The sequence below is a fragment of the Taudactylus pleione genome, unplaced genomic scaffold, assembly GCF_031769625.1.
Source record: "Taudactylus pleione unplaced genomic scaffold, aTauple2 ptg000122l, whole genome shotgun sequence".
Taxonomy (NCBI): Eukaryota; Metazoa; Chordata; class Amphibia; order Anura; family Myobatrachidae; genus Taudactylus; species Taudactylus pleione.
Window position 1 is genome coordinate 7,119,001 of NW_028284524.1, and position 18,581 is coordinate 7,137,581.

Below are 18,581 nucleotides of genomic sequence, written 5' to 3' on the forward strand. Positions count from 1 at the left end.
GACTGGTTCGCGCATGCGTATTACGATCCGTACGAATGTGCAGTTGGGCAAACATCGCTCGGAGCGAACGAGCGGCTGCTTACAAGCGGCTCTGAATCAGCCCCTTTATCAGCACTGCAGCCCGACCTCTGGAGCCGCCACTGGTCACATCTATAGTGTATAACATGCATAAGTGACGCAAACAGCAGAAAGCTGCTGAACTATAGAGGAAACTTAAGGTGACCATACACCCGGAGATCAGACCAATGTGTGTGCAAATCCATAATGGCCCCAAATGCCAATTTATATGCTGATGGTGGATAATGATAGTACAAATGGTCGCACATAGGGCCTGATTCAGAGATGGACGGAATTGCACAGCCGCACACAAGCAGCTGTGCAATTACGTCCATTTAAAATGCAAATGCAGAAGGAGGGGTCACACACTTCCTTGCTGCATTTGCGTGATCCCAGGGCTCCGACACAGGTCGCACTTTGGGGTCACCATCAAAACAAACACGACCATCGGCCGCGATTGTTGTCGATGTTCCCGCATGCTAAAGCTTCCCGCAGCCTGGCCGGGTCCTGGCAGCTTGCGAGGCCAGGAAGTCTGCATGCACTCACGCAGACCCTGGCCTCGTTCATCCCGGAAAATGGGGGCGACATGCCCCCGTTTCTGGGAACGCTGCCAGGGAATGCCCCTGCTCTGCCTCCTAAATGCTGCAGCCTGCCAATCAGGGTGCGGCTGGGACACACTGCGAGCGGGCTCACAGTCGGAGGGCTGCACATGCGCAGTCCTCCAAACAATGGAGATGTGCGCTAACCATCGGGTTAGCGTACATCTCTGAATCAGGCCCATAATCATCATCCCACTCAACAGCCAGTGATATTGTTTGGGATTGGCAATTTCAGTACACTGCAATCTCTGGCCAATTAGGTCTAAAATGGACTAATTTGTCAATGAAATTCCAGCATGTACAGGCACTTCTGGGGAAGATTTTACTTATAGACATGATCAAAACTTGTGTCCTACAGTGTTTGTTACTATATATATATATATATATATATATATATACTCTATATGAAAACTATTACACTCCATGATGTATGTAATCTGTGTGAATTTGCATAATTAAAAAGAGTTCATGATGTATGCGATGTGTAAAGGTGCCCAGACACATAGAGATTATTCACCCAATTTGGTAGATTTCGACGAATCGCACAGACAAATCGTGTAAACTATGGCCAAATCATGAATTTATACTCACAATCGCGCGTCCCCACTCATCATACCTCGCATCTTCAGATCTGCTGTGCTGTAGGGCAGATCTGACAATCTCAAGTCTGGAGCACTGAAGCAGTTACGAGGCACGATAGATCGTCTGTCACATTGGCAGCATTTTCAGACCAAATTGTGTGCAGGACTGCCAGGGAGCTCCCGGGGAGAGTTCAGGGGGAAATCGTGCACATCGGCTGATCGGGAACACATCGCTATGTCTGTGGGCACCTTTAAAGCTGTATAATGTGTGTATAAGTACCTTCTGCAAAGTGTAATGAGGTATACCAATATCGATCACAGTATGTAGGGCTGCAATGTAGTAGTAGCACCACCACCATATACTGTAACACTGGAATAGGTATTGTCTATCTTCATGTTATGATAAATGTTCTACTATAGCCCTAATTTAAACAGACACATAAATCATATTTAGCCTCCCTCACCTGTCCTGTTCCCGTCTGGACAATCTTCACACCTGTCTCTGTTTGCAGGTCTGACTTCAAAGCCACTAGAAGAGAGAGAAGATGTCTTCAGAGTGAAGTCGTTCAAAAACCAGATTTAGCAAACATTTATACTAATGATAAAGGGTTATATTTTCTAAATAAATTTGTGGAGTCTTATCTATCTTATTATAATTATTATAGTTATGTTTATGGAATGCCAACTAAACTATTACACAGAACGGTAAAAAAAATATTTATTAATTCCATGACAATCTCTGACACATACGAGATTACAATTTACAACAGTCATGAACATTAGAACCTTTTTAGTAGAAATTATGCAAAGAGTAGGTGAAAGCTAACATAAGCTTGAGAGGAGATAAGCTCCCTGTTTTTTATTGTAGCATTACTGGATAGAACCGTTTTTTTGGTTGCAGTCCCGTCAGTGATTGCTGTATTGGTTCTAACAAGTTTGGCATCCTATCAGGGATCTGTGTAGGCGGGCTTTTTTAAGGAATATTAAGGCAGTGGGAGGAGTCAGCGTCCTCTTTTCCAGTTGTGATCCCAACCCACACTTCTTCAATTGGCTTGGGCCGATGTTATTCGTTGGAATGTTATTTTCTCTGCTTTTTCTTCCAACAGGTGAGGCGCAGCTGGCGGAAAGCAGTGCTTCTCGGTGGCTCAATTTAGCGCAGCTGAACTTGGCTAGCATCGCCCCTTTGAGAGAGGCGAGTCGGTTACTGCATAGGGGAGGACCAGGTCTCCATCCTACGGAGGGATCAGCACTGTGCTAGATTAAGGGGAGATGGTACTACCCAAGATAGCTTGTGGTTGGGGGTGGGATCTCCACCCCCATCTTAGTAATACATTATTCATATGGGCTGTAGACGGGCTGCTTTTTTGCCACCATGCTTGAATCAATCACAACTTAATTACAAGTCGATTAAATAAATTGACTGTGACCTCTTTTTCTGCAATCTATTCAGTTGTCAGTGTCTTTATTTTATATTAGTTAAGTTTAAGCTAAGTATGTGAAAATAATACAACTATGGGTGACTTATAATAATTTTAAGTCAAATTAAGTACACATGATATGATGGTGACTGCAGGGCATGATAGGGGAGGATGGATCAGCTGAACAGTAAAGTGTATCTGTAAAACTATTTTATCTAGGAAACTATGAAATTGCAACATTTGGAGAAAAGTAACAAAGCTTTTGATGTTTGTTACACACTTGCAACATGCATAAGATTAACTAGCTCCAATATAGTGCTGTAACGCCACCTTGTGATAGCTTGATAGTACTGTAACCTTATTACATTATATATCTGAGAAATAAAGTTGAATGACAACATTTTATTTTAATTTATAACCTCAGGTGAATTTAGAGGAAATGTTTACATCTAATTTTCCTATAGGAAATATACAGTGTCCACCCACCAGCACGGTCTGCAACATCTGTTAATGTCAGGTTCTGGTGATTTTTCCTGATCCTGAAAGTCACGGCAGATCCAGCCACACTGCAGAGAGAGAAGATATAGGAGATATGTTTTAGTAGCAAGGAACCTACCAATAGGAGTACCCACTGACATACTAGGAAGCCAGATGGATATTTTCACGCAAGTTAAAAAAAATGATCACATTGTTGGCAGAATTACTGTACATGGTGCAAAAACATTTAAAATAACCAATTTTAAAACTTAGAAAAACCTTAGGACTAAAAGAGGACAGGAAACTACAAATATATATTTTACATTGGTAATAGCATATTTATTCTTTGGATTACAAAATGGTTCATTGAGGTGAAGGAAACTTTCATACGTTGCTCACTAAAACTGCCATATTTATGGAAGTCCATTTCACTAACTTGGAAAAATAAACTGTGATGCTACAAACAGTTTATGCAGCAACACAGTTTGTATTATTTCAGAATAACATGTAGACAATCAGAGCTTTATATACATTTAGCATGTACAGTACTGATCAAATGTACTGTTACCAGACAGGTGAACCTGTACAAATGTTGTATATACAGAGTACTGTTTATTGCAGGGAAAGGCACAACAAGGGTTAAGATTAAGGGGCATATGTATCAAAGCTTGATGTGAGATAAAATTGTGAAATATATATCACCAACCAATCAGCTCTAAACTATCATTTCTTAAACACACCCTGCAAAATGTAAGTTAGAAGCTGATTGGTTGGTGATATATCTCACAATTTTATCTCACATCAAGCTTTGATACATATGCCCCTTAGCGTCTCATAGGCGTGATTGAATGTGCTGTACTATCATTCGTTAAGAATAATGGTATACATTGGGATGTTTCCAGTGAGCCCAAACCCACTTATTATTGCTCATATTGTGCTTTCAAATGCATGAAATGTTGAAACCATATGTTAAAACAGCAGTTATATTGAAGGCAAATCCAGGCATGTTTTGCATGTAATATTATTGTCATTTTAGAACCTGTGGGCAAAATGGCCAAAAAAATCAGTGGTTTTAAAAACTCAACGCTTAATAAATATAGCCAGTGATTTCACTGCCATTTGAACTAGAATTTTTAAAAGTAAATCAAACCTCAATGGGTATAAGGTCTTTTTATAGTTGCAGTGAAAATCTCTGTATACTGGAGTTCAATCAAATAAAAATAACACATTCTGACCCATGGGACAACATTTAATACAGTAAACTCTGCTCCATATGTGAGTTTTAGCATCTAAGGGGCATATAATTATCAAAGCTTGATGTGAGATAAATTGTGAGATATATATCACCAACCAATCAGCTCCTCCTAACTATAATTTTTTAAGCACAGCCTGCAAAATGTAACTTAGAAGCTGATTGGTTGGTGATATATATCTCACACATTTATATGCCCCTAGATGTCTGATTGGTTGCAGATTGCATAGAATTTTTTAGAAATAGAGTTTATATTCTAACGCTAGGTACACACTGTCCAATTTTTTTTTGTATCAGCTCAACAAACGGTTTGATTTTTCCAGCAGATGGAAAGCCCCAATATCAGTGCTACACATTATGCAATTTTATATTTTCGCCTATACCACACAGACTTTACATGCACATGTCCGCCCACAAGTAGGATGACGTAGTCAAAGGAAAATGTAGGAAATACAGACTATAGAAAATGCACACACACTGCTCTATATCGGGAGATTGAGGCAGAGTTTTCCTGTCTTGGCCGACTGAATGGATAATCAAAGAAATGTGTTGTGGACGTTTTTTAACTATTTTATTAGTGAAATGCGGAAACGCTCATGCCTACACACTATGCAATCAATCAGGCCAATCAACCCTATTAATGGCAAATTGGTCCAATAACTGTATATACCTACAGTAGCTTTTGTGTTTTGCTCTACTTAAAAAAAAAAACAGATTTATCTTATTAGATATAATTAACAATAGATATTATTAACAACAATTATTTGATTGGATGTTATTAAATCTTTCGAATCTGGATGATGAATAATTAAACCCATAAAAGTGGAATATACAATAATTTTCTTCTATGATGTGTTTCATTTTGTGGACACAGGGGTCTATGTATCAAAGCTTGATGAGAGAGAAAATTGTGACATAAAAATCACCAACCAATTAGCTTCTAACTTACATTTTATAGGCTGTGTTTGATAAATGACAGTTAGGAGCTGATTGGTTAATACTTTTCCTCTCACAATTTTATCTTTCTCCAAGCTTTGATACATACACAGTCTAATAAAAGCACTAATTTTATTTCACAAAGTGACACGATGGGTTATATTTAGTGAAGCTTCTAAAACAGACAAGTAGTGTTGTTGCCTACTTTTTGGTGCAATAGAGAAATTGGTTGCTATGGGCAACATCATCACTTGTGCTTTAGAAGCTTTAGGGGCATATGTATCAAAGCTTGATGTGAGATACATTTGTGAGGTATATATGACAAACCAATCAGCTTCTAACTTACATTTTGCGGGCTGTGTTTAAAAAATGATAGTTAGGAGCTGATTGGTTGGTGATATATATCTCACAATTTTATCTCACATCAAGCTTTGATACATATGCCCCTTAGTGAATCTACCCCTATGAATGCAGCAGACTCTTCTATCTGGCTACTTAAGGGGATTTATGCTACAGGGATGACGTAGAGTTAGTGACAAAGTGAGCGCAAATTACTTAAAAAAACAAAACAATATAAATCACAAATAAAGTTGATTTCCATCCACATGCAAAACCACCCACATCGCGAGATGCAATCGGTTCCGTATTGGCAGCACATTCTCATGGTTAACACCAAATCATCATCAACAGAATGTATTAGCTGCCTTCATGTAGCAGGTGCAAAAGATACACCTCCTGGCAGGTGTATATGTGTGTTTCTGCATGTGTCACATTTACTGTACTGCAATAACTATACTGGGCCTGTGTCTGCACGCTCTTCCCCCTCCCATGTTCTGCTTCTTTAGTTGTAAGGATGCACAGGTGCCAGATACGCACTAATCACAATTGGAATATTTGCATCTGTTCTCTTTCTGTGCATACGCAGTGTGAATGTGCACAACTTGTGCCGATGTGGTACTGGTACCTAAGAGAGGATGCTCACAACGTAACTGTGAATCGTCATTTGCTTCATCGTCAGGATGGCAGGAGGTTAAAAAACAACACACAATTTCCTCTCAGCTATTTGTATAAAACCCCAACTGTGCGGCTGATGCAGAGATGAACGCAAGTTGCACAGCGTATCCCCTGGAGCCGAGCATATGCAGCTACCAGGGATACTGAGTACTATGCATCTCAGCCATATCTCCACTTGCAGGGGTGTAGCTAGGTGGTAACAACGGTGCATTTACCACCATGTTCCTGGGTTAGGGGGTGGAAAGACCATATTTATTAGCATGTTCCTAGGTTAATGGATGGAGATATTGCATTTACTAGTATATTCCTATATTAGCAGGTGGAGAGGTAGCATTTATTAGTATGTTCCTCGGTTAGAGGGAGGAGAGATCACATTTACTAGCATTTTTCTCGGTAAGTGGGTGGGGAGATCACATTTATTAGCATGTTCCTGGGGTAGCAAATGGAAAGATCACATTTACAAGCATGTTCCTGGAGTAGCAGGTGAAGAGATCACATTTACTAACATGTTCCTGGAGCAGCAGCTGGATATATCACATTTACTAGCATGTCCCTTGGGAAGCAGTTGGAGAGATCACATTTACTAGTATGTTCCTGGAGTAGCAGGTGGAGAGATCACATTTACTAGCACGTTCCTGGGGTAGCAGGTGTAGAGATCACATTTACTAGCAGGTTACTGGAGTAGCAGGTAAAGAGATCACATTTAGTAGCATGTTCCTTGGATAGCAGTTGGAGAGATCACATTTACTAGCATGTTCCTGGGGAAGCAGGTGTAGAGATCACATTTACAAGCATGTTCCTGGAGTAGCAGGTGAAGAGATCACATTTACTAGCATGTTCCAGAAGTAGCAGGTGTAGAGATCACATTTACTAGCATGTTGCTGGAGAAGCAGGTGGAGAGATCACATTTACTAGTATGTTCCTGGAGTAGCAGGTGGACAGATCACATTTACTAGTATGTTCCTGGGGTAGCAGGTGGAGAGATCACATTATTACTAGCATGTTCCTGGGATAGCAGGTGGAGAGATCACAGTTACTAGCATGTCCCTGGGGTAGCAGGTGGAGAGATCAAATTTACTAGCATGTTCCTGGGGTAGCAGGTGGAGAGATCACATTTACTAGCATATTCCTGGGGTTGCAGGTGGAGAGATCACATTTACTAGCATGTTCCTGGGGTAGCAGGTGTAGAGATCACATTTACAAGCATGTTCCTGGAGTAGCAGGTGAAGAGATTACATTTACTAGCATGTTCCTGGGGTAGCAAGAGTAGAGATCACATTTACTAGCATGTTGCTGCAGTAACAGGTAAAGATATCACATTTACTAGTATGTTCCTGGAGTAGCAGATGGAGAGATCACATTTACTAGCATGTTCCTGGAGTAGCAGGTGGACATATCACATTTACTAGCATGTTCCTGGAGTAGCAGGTGGAGAGATCACATTTACTAGCATGTTCCTTGGGTAGCAGTTCGAGAGATCACATTTACTAGTATGTTCCTGGAGTAGCAGTTGGAGAGATCACATTTACTAGTATGTTCCTGGGGTATCAGGTGGAGAGATTATATTTACTAGAATGCTCCTGGAGTAGCAGGTGAAGACATCACATTTACTAGCATGTTCCTGGGGTAGCAGGTGTAGAGATCACATTTACTTGCATGTTGCTGGAGAAGCAGGTGAAGAGATCACATTTACTTGTATGTTCCTGGAGTAGCAAGTGAAGAGATCACATTTACTAGTATGTTCCTGGGGTAGCAGGTGGATAGATCACATTTACTACTATGTTCCTGGGGTAGCAGGTGGAGAGATCACATTTACTAGTAAGTTCCTGGAGTAGCAGGTGGAGATCACATTTACTTGTATATTCCTGGGGTAGCAGGTGGAGAGATCACATTACTAGCATGTTCCTGGGGTAGCAGGTGGAGAGATCACAGTTACTAGTATGTCCCTGGGGTAGCAGGTGAAGAGAGCACAGTTACCGGCATGTCCCCGGGGTAGCAGGTGGAGCGATAAAATTTGCTAGCATGTTCCTGGGGAAGCAGGTGGAGAGATCACATTTACTAGCATATTCCTGGGGTAGCAGGTGGAGAGATCACATTTACTAGCATGTTCCTGGAGTAGCAGGTGGAGAGATCACAGTCACTAGTATGTCCCCGGGGTAGCAGGTGTAGAGAGCACAGTTACCGGCGTGTTTCTGCGGTAGCAGGTGGAGAGATCACATTTACTAGTATGTTCCTGGGGTAACAGGTGGAGAGATCACATTTACTAGCATGTCCCTGGGGTAGCAGGTGGAGAGATTACATTTACTAGCATGTTCCTGGAGTAGCAGGTGGAGAGATCAAATTTACTAGCATGTTCCTGGGGTAGCAGGTGGAGAGATCAAATTTACTAGCATGTTCCTGGAGTAGCAGGTGGAGAGATCACATTTACTAGCATGTCCCTGGGGTAGCAGGTGGAGAGATCAAATTTACTAGTATGTTCCTGGAGTAGCAGGTGATGAGATCACATTTACTAGCATGTTCCTGGGGTAGCAGGTGTAGAGATCACATTTACTAGCATGTTCCTGGAGTAGCAGGTGGAGAGATCACATTTACTAGTATGTTCCTGGGGTAGCAGGTGGAGAGATCACAGTTACTAGCATGTTCCTGGGGTAGCAAGTGTAGAGATCACAGCTACTAGCATGTCCTTGGGGTAGCAGGTGGAGAGATCACAGTTACTAGCATGTCCCTGGGATAGCAGGTGGAGAGATCACGTTTACTAGCATGTTCCTGGAGTAGCAGGTGGAGAGTTCAAATTTACTAGCATGTTCCTGGGGTAGCAGGTGCAAAGATCACATTTACTAGCATGATCCTGGGGTAGCAGGTGGAGAGATCACAGTTATTAGCATGACCCTGAGGTAGTAGGTGGAGAGATCACAGTTACTAGCATGTCCCTGGGGTAGTAGGTGGAGAGATCACAGTTACTAGCATGTTCCTGGGGTAACAGGTGGAGAAATCACAGTTACTAGCATGTTCCTGGGGAAGCAGGTGGTGAGATCAGTTACTAGCATGTCCCTGGGGTAGTAGGTGGAGAGATCACAGTTACTAGTATGTTCCTGAAGTAGCAGGTGGAGAGATCACAGTTACTAGCATGTCTCTGGGGTAGTAGGTGGAGAGATCACAGTTACCAGCATGTTCCTGGGGTAGTAGGTGGAGAGATCACAGTTACTAGCATGTTCCTGGGGTAGCAGGTGGAGAGATCACAGTTACTAGCATGTTCCTGGGGTAGCAGGTGTAGAGATCACAGTTAATAGCATGTCCCTGGGGTAGTATGTGGAGAGATCACAGTTACTAGCATGTTCCTGGAGTAACAGGTGGAGAGATCACAGTTACTAGCATGTTCCTGGGGTGGTAGTTGGAGAGATCACAGTTACTAGCATGTCCCTGGGGTTGTAGGTGGAAATATCACAATTACTAGCATGTTCCTGGGGAAGTTGGTGGAGAGATCACAGTTACTAGTATGATCCTGGGGTAGTAGGTGGAGAGTTCAAATTTACTAGCATGTTCCTGGGGTAGCAGGTGCAAAGATCACATTTACTAGCATGATCCTGGGGTAGCAGGTGGAGAGATCACAGTTATTAGCATGACCCTGAGGTAGTAGGTGGAGAGATCACAGTTACTAGCATGTCCCTGGGGTAGTAGGTGGAGAGATCACAGTTACTAGCATGTTCCTGGGGTAACAGGTGGAGAAATCACAGTTACTAGCATGTTCCTGGGGAAGCAGGTGGTGAGATCAGTTACTAGCATGTCCCTGGGGTAGTAGGTGGAGAGATCACAGTTACTAGTATGTTCCTGGGGTAGCAGGTGGAGAGATCACAGTTACTAGCATGTCTCTGGGGTAGTAGGTGGAGAGATCACAGTTACCAGCATGTTCCTGGGGTAGTAGGTGGAGAGATCACAGTTACTAGCATGTTCCTGGGGTAGCAGGTGGAGAGATCACAGTTACTAGCATGTTCCTGGGGTAGCAGGTGTAGAGATCACAGTTAATAGCATGTCCCTGGGGTAGTATGTGGAGAGATCACAGTTACTAGCATGTTCCTGGAGTAACAGGTGGAGAGATCACAGTTACTAGCATGTTCCTGGGGTGGTAGTTGGAGAGATCACAGTTACTAGCATGTCCCTGGGGTTGTAGGTGGAAATATCACAATTACTAGCATGTTCCTGGGGAAGTTGGTGGAGAGATCACAGTTACTAGTATGATCCTGGGGTAGTAGGTGAAGAGATCACAGTTACTATCATGTCCCTGGGGTAGTAGGTGGAGAGATGACAGTTACTAGCATGTCCCTGGGGGAGTAGGTGAAGAGGTCACAGTTACTAGCATGTTCCTGGGGTAGAAGGTGAAGAGATCACATTTACTAGCATGTCCCTGGGGTTGTAGGTGGAAAGATCACAGTTACTAGCATGTTCCTGGGGTAGCAGGTGCAAAGATCACATTTACTAGCATGATCCTGGGGTAGCAGGTGGAGAGATCACAGTTATTAGCATGACCCTGAGGTAGTAGGTGGAGAGATCACAGTTACTAGCATGTCCCTGGGGTAGTAGGTGGAGAGATCACAGTTACTAGCATGTTCCTGGGGTAACAGGTGGAGAAATCACAGTTACTAGCATGTTCCTGGGGAAGCAGGTGGAGAGATCAGTTACTAGCATGTCCCTGGGGTAGTAGGTGGAGAGATCACAGTTACTAGTATGTTCCTGGGGTAGCAAGTGGAGAGATCACAGTTACTAGCATGTCTCTGGGGTGGTAGGTGGAGAGATCACAGTTACTAGCATGTTCCTGGGGTAGTAAGTGGAGAGATCACAGTTACTAGCATGTTCCTGGGGTAGCAGGTGGAGAGATCACAGTTACTAGCATGTTCCTGGGGTAGCAGGTGTAGAGATCACAGTTAATAGCATGTCCCTGGGGTAGTATGTGGAGAGATCACAGTTACTAGCATGTTCCTGGGGTAACAGGTGGAGAGATCACAGTTACTAGCATGTTCCTCGGGTAGTAGGTGGAGAGATCACAGTTACTAGCATGTCCCTGGGGTTGTAGGTGGAAATATCACAGTTACTAGCATGTTCCTGGGGTAGTAAGTGGAGAGATCACAGTTACTAGCATGTTCCTGGGGTAGCAGGTGGAGAGATCACAGTTACTAGCATGTTCCTGGGGTAGCAGGTGTAGAGATCATAGTTACTAGCATGTCCCTGGGGTAGTAGGTGGAGAGATGACAGTTACTAGCATGTCCCTGGGGGAGTAGGTGAAGAGGTCACAGTTACTAGCATGTTCCTGGGGTAGAAGGTGAAGAGATCACATTTACTAGCATGTCCCTGGGGTTGTAGGTGGAAAGATCACAGTTACTAGCATGTTCCTGGGGTATTTGGTGGAGAGACCACAGTTACTAGCATGTTCCTGGGGTAGTAGGTAAAGAGATCACAGTTACTAGCATGTCCCTGGGGTAGTAGGTGGAGAGATCACAGTTACTAGCATGTCCCTGGGGTAGTAGGTGAAGAGATCACAGTTACTAGCATGTTCCTGGGGTAGTAGGTGAAGAGATCACAGTTACTAGCATGTCCCTGGGGTAGTTGGTGGAGAGATCACAGTTACTAGCATGTTCCTGGGGTAGTAGTTGGAGAGAACACAGGGCCTGCTTCAGACCCGCTCACGAGCGCTGAGCACTCGCAAGCAGGTCGATGTTGTCCAAGTGCGCATGCGCACGATCGAGGCGGCTCCATCGTGCGCATGCGCGAGACCGGAATAACGACGGCCAAGCCGTCGTTATGGGTAGTAGGTGGAGAGATCACAGTTACTAGCATGTCCCTGGGGTGTAGGTGGAAAAATCACAGTTACTAGCATGTTCCTGGGGTAGTTGGTGGAGAGATCACAGTTACTAGCATGTTCCTGGGGTAGTAGGTAAAGAGATCACAGTTATTAGCATGTCCCTGGGGTAGTAGGTGGAGAGATCACAGTTACCAGCATGCCTTTCCATTAGGGTGGGTCGAAAAAAAAATTAAAAAAATTGGAAGTTCGATATTCCACTAGTGCGGAAAAGTTGTGGGTCCATAACAGTAACTCGTTTGCAAAATTTCAGCTCAGTCAGATAATTTTTACTTGAAGTTTTGAAAAATTTACACAAATGAGGATATTTTGTAATCAGGTGAAGGCACGGTTTTGGGGCACATATTTTGACAATGAATTTGCTCTCTGGAGAAACGCTTCAGTCGAACTCAGAAACAAACCTTTGGGGCAGTGGCGTCACACGGGGGGGGGGGCGAGCCACACTCGGGTGTCATCCACCAAGGGGTGACACCAAGGTGCAGACTCCCCCTCAGTGACAGGAGCCGGGTGCTGCATTGTAGTATTAAGTGCAGCACTCGGCTCCTGACACACAAAGGGCAGTCCAAACCTCCTGTACCCCCCTGGACCCCCAGGAAAATGCACGGGAGTTGGGACTACGGGGTTCGGCCCGCGAGGCTACACTCTTACCGCGTGGCCATGCCCTCTATCCACGAGGCCACTCCTCTTTTTGGCGGCATGCAACTATGCCGCAAGCACAGCATCCCTCCGCGCGCCAGGTGACACCACGGGAAGGGACACCACTGCTTCGGGGTAGACATTTAAAAGGGGGCTATGTCACACAACATTCTTTTAGTAAATCTAAAAGTGATTCATACACCAGCAAAGATAATTTTAAGCCATCAAAGCTTGAAAGCTCCTTATTGCAAGTGCGCAATAGTCTTCCAAACACTGCTCTTGTTAGTGATTGATAGGGTATGTCAAATTGGAAAACTGCTGCCACATCAACTGCAGTTTTACAAGACTTAGGTCTCGTCAGTCGTAATGACACCTCATCGGTCAGTGATCACTCCAAATGGAAAACTTCGCCCAGCAGCAGTCACTCACAAAGCACAGAGACACACTGTCAGTGTCAGCTGTGTCTCTGCTCCTCACTGCCTGGCTGTAACACACTGGACTCACTTCAGCGGCCTCCCCACAAGTGCCAGGCACGATGGACTCTAGAGCTGGACTGTATATGTGCTGCTAGCTACACTAGAGAGGACACAGTATGTATGTTGCTCCTGGCACTATAACTATTAAGACTAAGTCATAGGAATTAAGGCCCTGATTCAGAGCTGGACGCTCTTTCAGAGCGCTCACTCTGAATCAGGGCATTTTTTTTTTATTGGAGCCGGCCTCCTGGCCGCTCGCTAAGCTGTGGGTGACCATCGTGACATTCGGGCTTGCGACGAGACCCTTGTGGTAGGGTCTCGTATGCCGCAAGCCCCAGTGAGCTTCCGGCTCTAATAGAGACAGAAGCTCACCACTGACATCAGTGGGGCCGCACCCAAATGGCAGGTGTTCCTTCGGGAATGCCTCGTTTGCACAGCCACCCCCCCTCCCCGCCTACAAAACAGTGCGAGCTGTCCATCAATATCGACAGCCGACCCATCTTGTAATGAGCCCAGGAGCGACGGAGCTGCCGTCGCTCGCTGGGGCTCAGGCATGCGCACGCCGGAGCCGGCTCCGGCATGCACAGTGGGGGACCATCGACCCGCTTGCGAGCGCTGAGTGCTCGAGAGCGGGTCTGAATCAGGCCCTAAGTACATATGTTACAATATAGTACACCCTATTATTACTGCTGTGTCTGTGGTGAACGCTCCCAGTCACTAATTCGATATAGTAGCTAAACTTCTAATATGATCACCTTCACAGGGTGTGAGGAGGGCAGTTCAAGTCAATGGGGATGGGGAATTTGGTTGAGTAACGGCGTCCCGTTACCAGCCCCTAATGTGCCAGTCCGTTGGTGCTAGCAAGGAGATGTCTGGTCACCCGGGGTGTCTTCAGAGCGGGAGTCGTAGGCCACGGGATGCTTGGGCAAGGATTCCTGGCTAAGGTGATCCTGTTGGTGACTTGGGTTAGTGCCGCACATAGTGATAAGGCTGCCCTACAACCCGGCCATTCAACGATCCCCCTCTGCCTGGGGAGGGTATGTAACCGATTTTGATCTTCCGATCTCTGCCGGGCACCTCCTCCAAAAGGAAACTCACCTGTCACTTGCAGCGCTGCCTGTTTCTCCCTCTTCAGCCCTTGGTGGATGTTGGTTTCGCTGCTCTTCTTGTCTGCATCTCCGTCTCCCTGGTTCCTTCCAGGACACGTGACCGCAAGTAGCGCCAGACTGTCCTTGGCTTGGGGATACATGGTGGGAAGTGGAGGTAATAGTGGGTGGTTTGGATGTTGCTGTATGTACTCCCACGATTTTCGGCCACCGCCGGCCTAACTCTGGGAGAGTGTAATGGTTAATGGTGCAACAAAGAGGGGGTTAAGTCTCCATTCTGGGTCACACCCCTTTCCTCATTGGTTCTCTAGCCTCTAGGTGTAATTGGTCCAGTGCTTGTAGTGGACTCTCATTCGCTGAGAAACTTGTCTGTCTCACTGAATTTAAACTGATCTCTAAACTTGTAGTAGCTTAATAATGTGACACTTAGTAGCTTGTGCCTGGTGTTCAGGGCTGGCTCTAGGGGTGTTCGACCAGTGCGGTCGAATAGGAGCACCACCCATAGAGGGCGCACCCCTCCCCAACATCCCAATTACTGTGCTGCTGTTCCACCCATGGGCCGAAGTGGCCCGCGGGTGGTCAAATCGGGAGGTTGGGGACCCCCACCACCACAGTTGTGCTGCGGTGCCGATCCCAGTCTGAATGGATGCTGCGCGCATACGCACGGCATCCATTCAGTTAGGGGAAAGGGCTGGGGAAAGCCCAGCTAGTGAGGCTTCCCCCAGCCTGACATTATTTGGAGGCATGCCATGCGGGCACTCCTCAAAATAACTTCACGTAGGGGCATGGCCTATGGTAATTAGGTGACATCCCCATTTTCGGTGTTGGGGCGCACTGTAGAGAGTCGGCACAGGGTGCTCCGACCCCTGGAGCCAGCCCTGCTGTTGTTAATATAGGTAATTGGGCTAAATCAAGATATTTATCTTGGTGATGTGCTCACTGGTGTTGATCGAGCACATAGCATTACATATGTAAAAGTCAGCTGCAAAGAATATAGCACAGGGTTTCATGGGTGTTTGCAAAGATTGTTGTGTATGGATAAGATACTGCGGAAATATGCTATGTAGTGACAGAGCGTGGATAGAGTGTGTCAATTGTACTAGAGCTTAATGGAATTAGAGTCTAGCAATTATAGTATTATATATACATGTAAGTAATATTGCATATATTGTACAGGATAAGAATAAAAATTAATATAAAATATAGTATAGTTCCTCGCCCTCCAAGTGGGTTTAACTTCCTTAATGCCTACGAAGTTCAGGAGTGTTGGGTCACACTGGTGAAAGAGTTTAAAGTGTGTTGACAAGGGGCGCTCTTCAGAGTCTTTCTTGATATTTTGGATGTATTCGCTGATTCTGATTTTGAGTCGTCTAATAGTTCTCCCAATGTACTGCTTCTTGCAGGGCCACTCCAATATGTAAATGACCCCTTTGCTATGACAAGTTAGTTGCTCCCTGATTTCGAATATGGTACTGTTGGAGGTGGATGTCACTTTCTTGGTTGGTTTTGTGCTCTTATTTCTCGTGGTTTTGCAGGCTAGGCAGGTTCTACAGTAGTGAAAAACTCCTTCAAGTCTAGTACCAGAGTATGTGGTTTGTGTGGATACGCATGTTTTAATGTGGTTCTTGATCAATTTTCTCCTAAAATCTGGTGCTTTCCGAAAAACCATTTTTGTTTGGGGTGGTAGGATGCTGGAGAGTGTTTCATATTGCAGTATTATGGGCCAGTGTTTTTTGACAATCTTTTTCACCTTATTGGCTTGGTTTGTATATTGGGTTACGAAGTATCTAGTTTTTATCCTTATTTTCTTTTAGTTTAGGTTTGTATTGTAGCAGTGGTTCTCTGTCTGAACTTTGAACATCCGTAAAAGCTCTCTGGATTATTGTATCATCATATTTTTTGTCTAGTCACTGTGTTCTGAGGTGTTGTCCCTGACCTGTGAGCAGTTTCTCCTAATTGTTTTGTATTGACCTACTGGGATACTGCTCAGCCAATTTGGGTGGTGACCAGTGGTGGCAAGGATATAGCTGTTCACATCCACCTCTTTGTGGAACGTTTTGGTGTGAATTTGGTTGTCTTTGATGAAAACATTTGGATCCAAGAATTCTACTTCTTTTTTGCTGTATTTGGTTGTGAACTTTAGATTATATTGGTTATGGTTGATGTAATTTAGGAATTCTGTCAATGACCTAGAATCACCCCGCCATATGAAAAAAATATCATCGATAAATCTGACCCAGAGGACGAGGTTTGCGTCAAGCTTGCTATGGGACCAGATGAAATTGTCCTCCCAGTGGCTCATGAAAAGGTTTGCACAGTTTGGCACAAACCTCATCCCCATCGCTGTCCCTGTGACCTGGAGGTAGTAGTTGTCATTGAACCATACATAGTTGAGGCTTAAAATGAAATGTATGCTTTTGGCTATGAATTCCCTTTGAATGGGTGCCATCTCTGAATCCTTCATGAGGTAATAGTCAGTACTTGCTATACCCTGTGTATGATCTGTGATGATATAGAATGACATAACTTGTTGCCAGCCATAATTCCTCCCCCCATGTTATGTTCTGAAGTCTGTTCAGGATATTGGCGGTGTCTCTTAAGTAGGATCTTTGGGTCTCATTCAGACCCGGTCGCAAGCGCCGATGCGCTCGCAACCGGGTCGATGGTGATCCTGAATAAGGAAGACTGCAACAGAGAAGCTAATAGGCTGTTCAACGATGACACCACATATCAAAAATTACACAAAAGGAAAAAAATAACCCACCCGGGAAGCCAATAATTTCCGGCATAGATTCACTTACCTCAAATTTGTCCCAGTATCTTGAGACATACTTACGGTCTTACGTAAAAGCACAAAGATCCTACTTAAGAGACACCACCAGTATCCTGAACAGACTTCGGAACATAACATGGGGGGAGGAATTATGGCTGGCTAAAGCATACATTTCATATTAAGCCACAACTATGTGTGGTTCAACAACAAGCACTACCTCCAGGTCATAGGGACAGCGATGGGGACAAGGTTTGTGCCAAGCTATGCAAACCTTTTCATGAGCCATTGGGAGGACATCTGGTCCCGTAGTGAGCTTGACGCAAACCTCGTCCTCTGGGTCAGATTTATCGATGATATTTTTTCATATGGCGGGGTGACTCTAGGTCATCGACAGAATTCCTAAATTACATCAACCATAACCAATATAATCTAAAGTTCACAACCAAATATAGCAAAAAAGAAGTGGATGTGAAAATCTTTATCCTTGCCACCAGTGGTCACCACCCGAATTGGCTGAGCAGTATCCCAGTAGGTCTGTACAAAAGAATTAGGAGAAACTGCTCACAGATCAGGGACTTCAACACTCAGGGACAAAACATCAGAACACAGTTACTAGACAAAAAATATGTTGATACAATATCCAGAAAGCTTTTACGGATGTTCAAAGTTCAGACAGAGAACCACTGCTACAATACAAACCTAAACTAAAAGAAAATAAGGATAAAAACAAGATATACTTCGTAACCCAATATACAAACCAAGCCAATAAGGTGAAAAAGATTGCCAAAAAACACTGGCCCATACTACTGCAAGATGAAACACTCTCCAGCATCCTACCACCCCAACCAAAAATGGTTTTTCGGAAAGAACCAGATTTTAGGAGAAAATTGATCAAGAACCACTTTAAAACATGCGTATCCACACAAATCACACTCTCTGGTACTAGACTTGAAGGAGGTTTCCACTACTGTGGAACCTGCCTAGCCTGCAAAACCACGAGAAATAAGAGCACAAAACCAACCAAGAAAGTGACATCCATCTCCAACAGTACCATATTCGAAATCAGGGAGCAACTAACTTGTCATAGCAAAGGGGTCATTTACATACTGGAGTGTCCCTGCAAGAAGCAGTATATTGGAAAAACTATTAGACAACTCAAAATCAGAATCAGTGAACACATCCAAAACATCAAGAAAGGCTCTGAAGAGCGCCCCTTGTCAACACACTTTAAACTCTTCACCAGTGTCACCCACTCAACATCGACAATGAAATTAAGTCGATAATGTGTACATAATCACACTATGCCACCTTTTTTAACATGATTACTGGACACCTATTTCACCACCTAGCCTTACAACTACCTCGCACCAGGGGGCCAGGCTATCAAGTGATCTTGTATACTTGG

At 44.3% G+C, this 18,581-nt stretch overlaps 1 protein-coding gene across 1 annotated transcript in view; it reads right to left on the reverse strand.

The window, feature by feature from the left end:
• The window catches only part of PTPRN (protein tyrosine phosphatase receptor type N), a 157,695-nt gene that overhangs the window by 80,241 nt on the left and 58,873 nt on the right, over positions 1-18,581 (reverse strand). Inside the window, exons 11-12 of the mRNA XM_088472322.1 lie at positions 3,142-3,221; positions 1,702-1,766 (exon numbers count right to left, since the gene is read on the reverse strand). Of these exons, the coding sequence (XP_088328448.1) occupies positions 1,702-1,766; positions 3,142-3,221 (145 nt within the window). The remainder of the gene's footprint in view (positions 1-1,701; positions 1,767-3,141; positions 3,222-18,581) is intronic.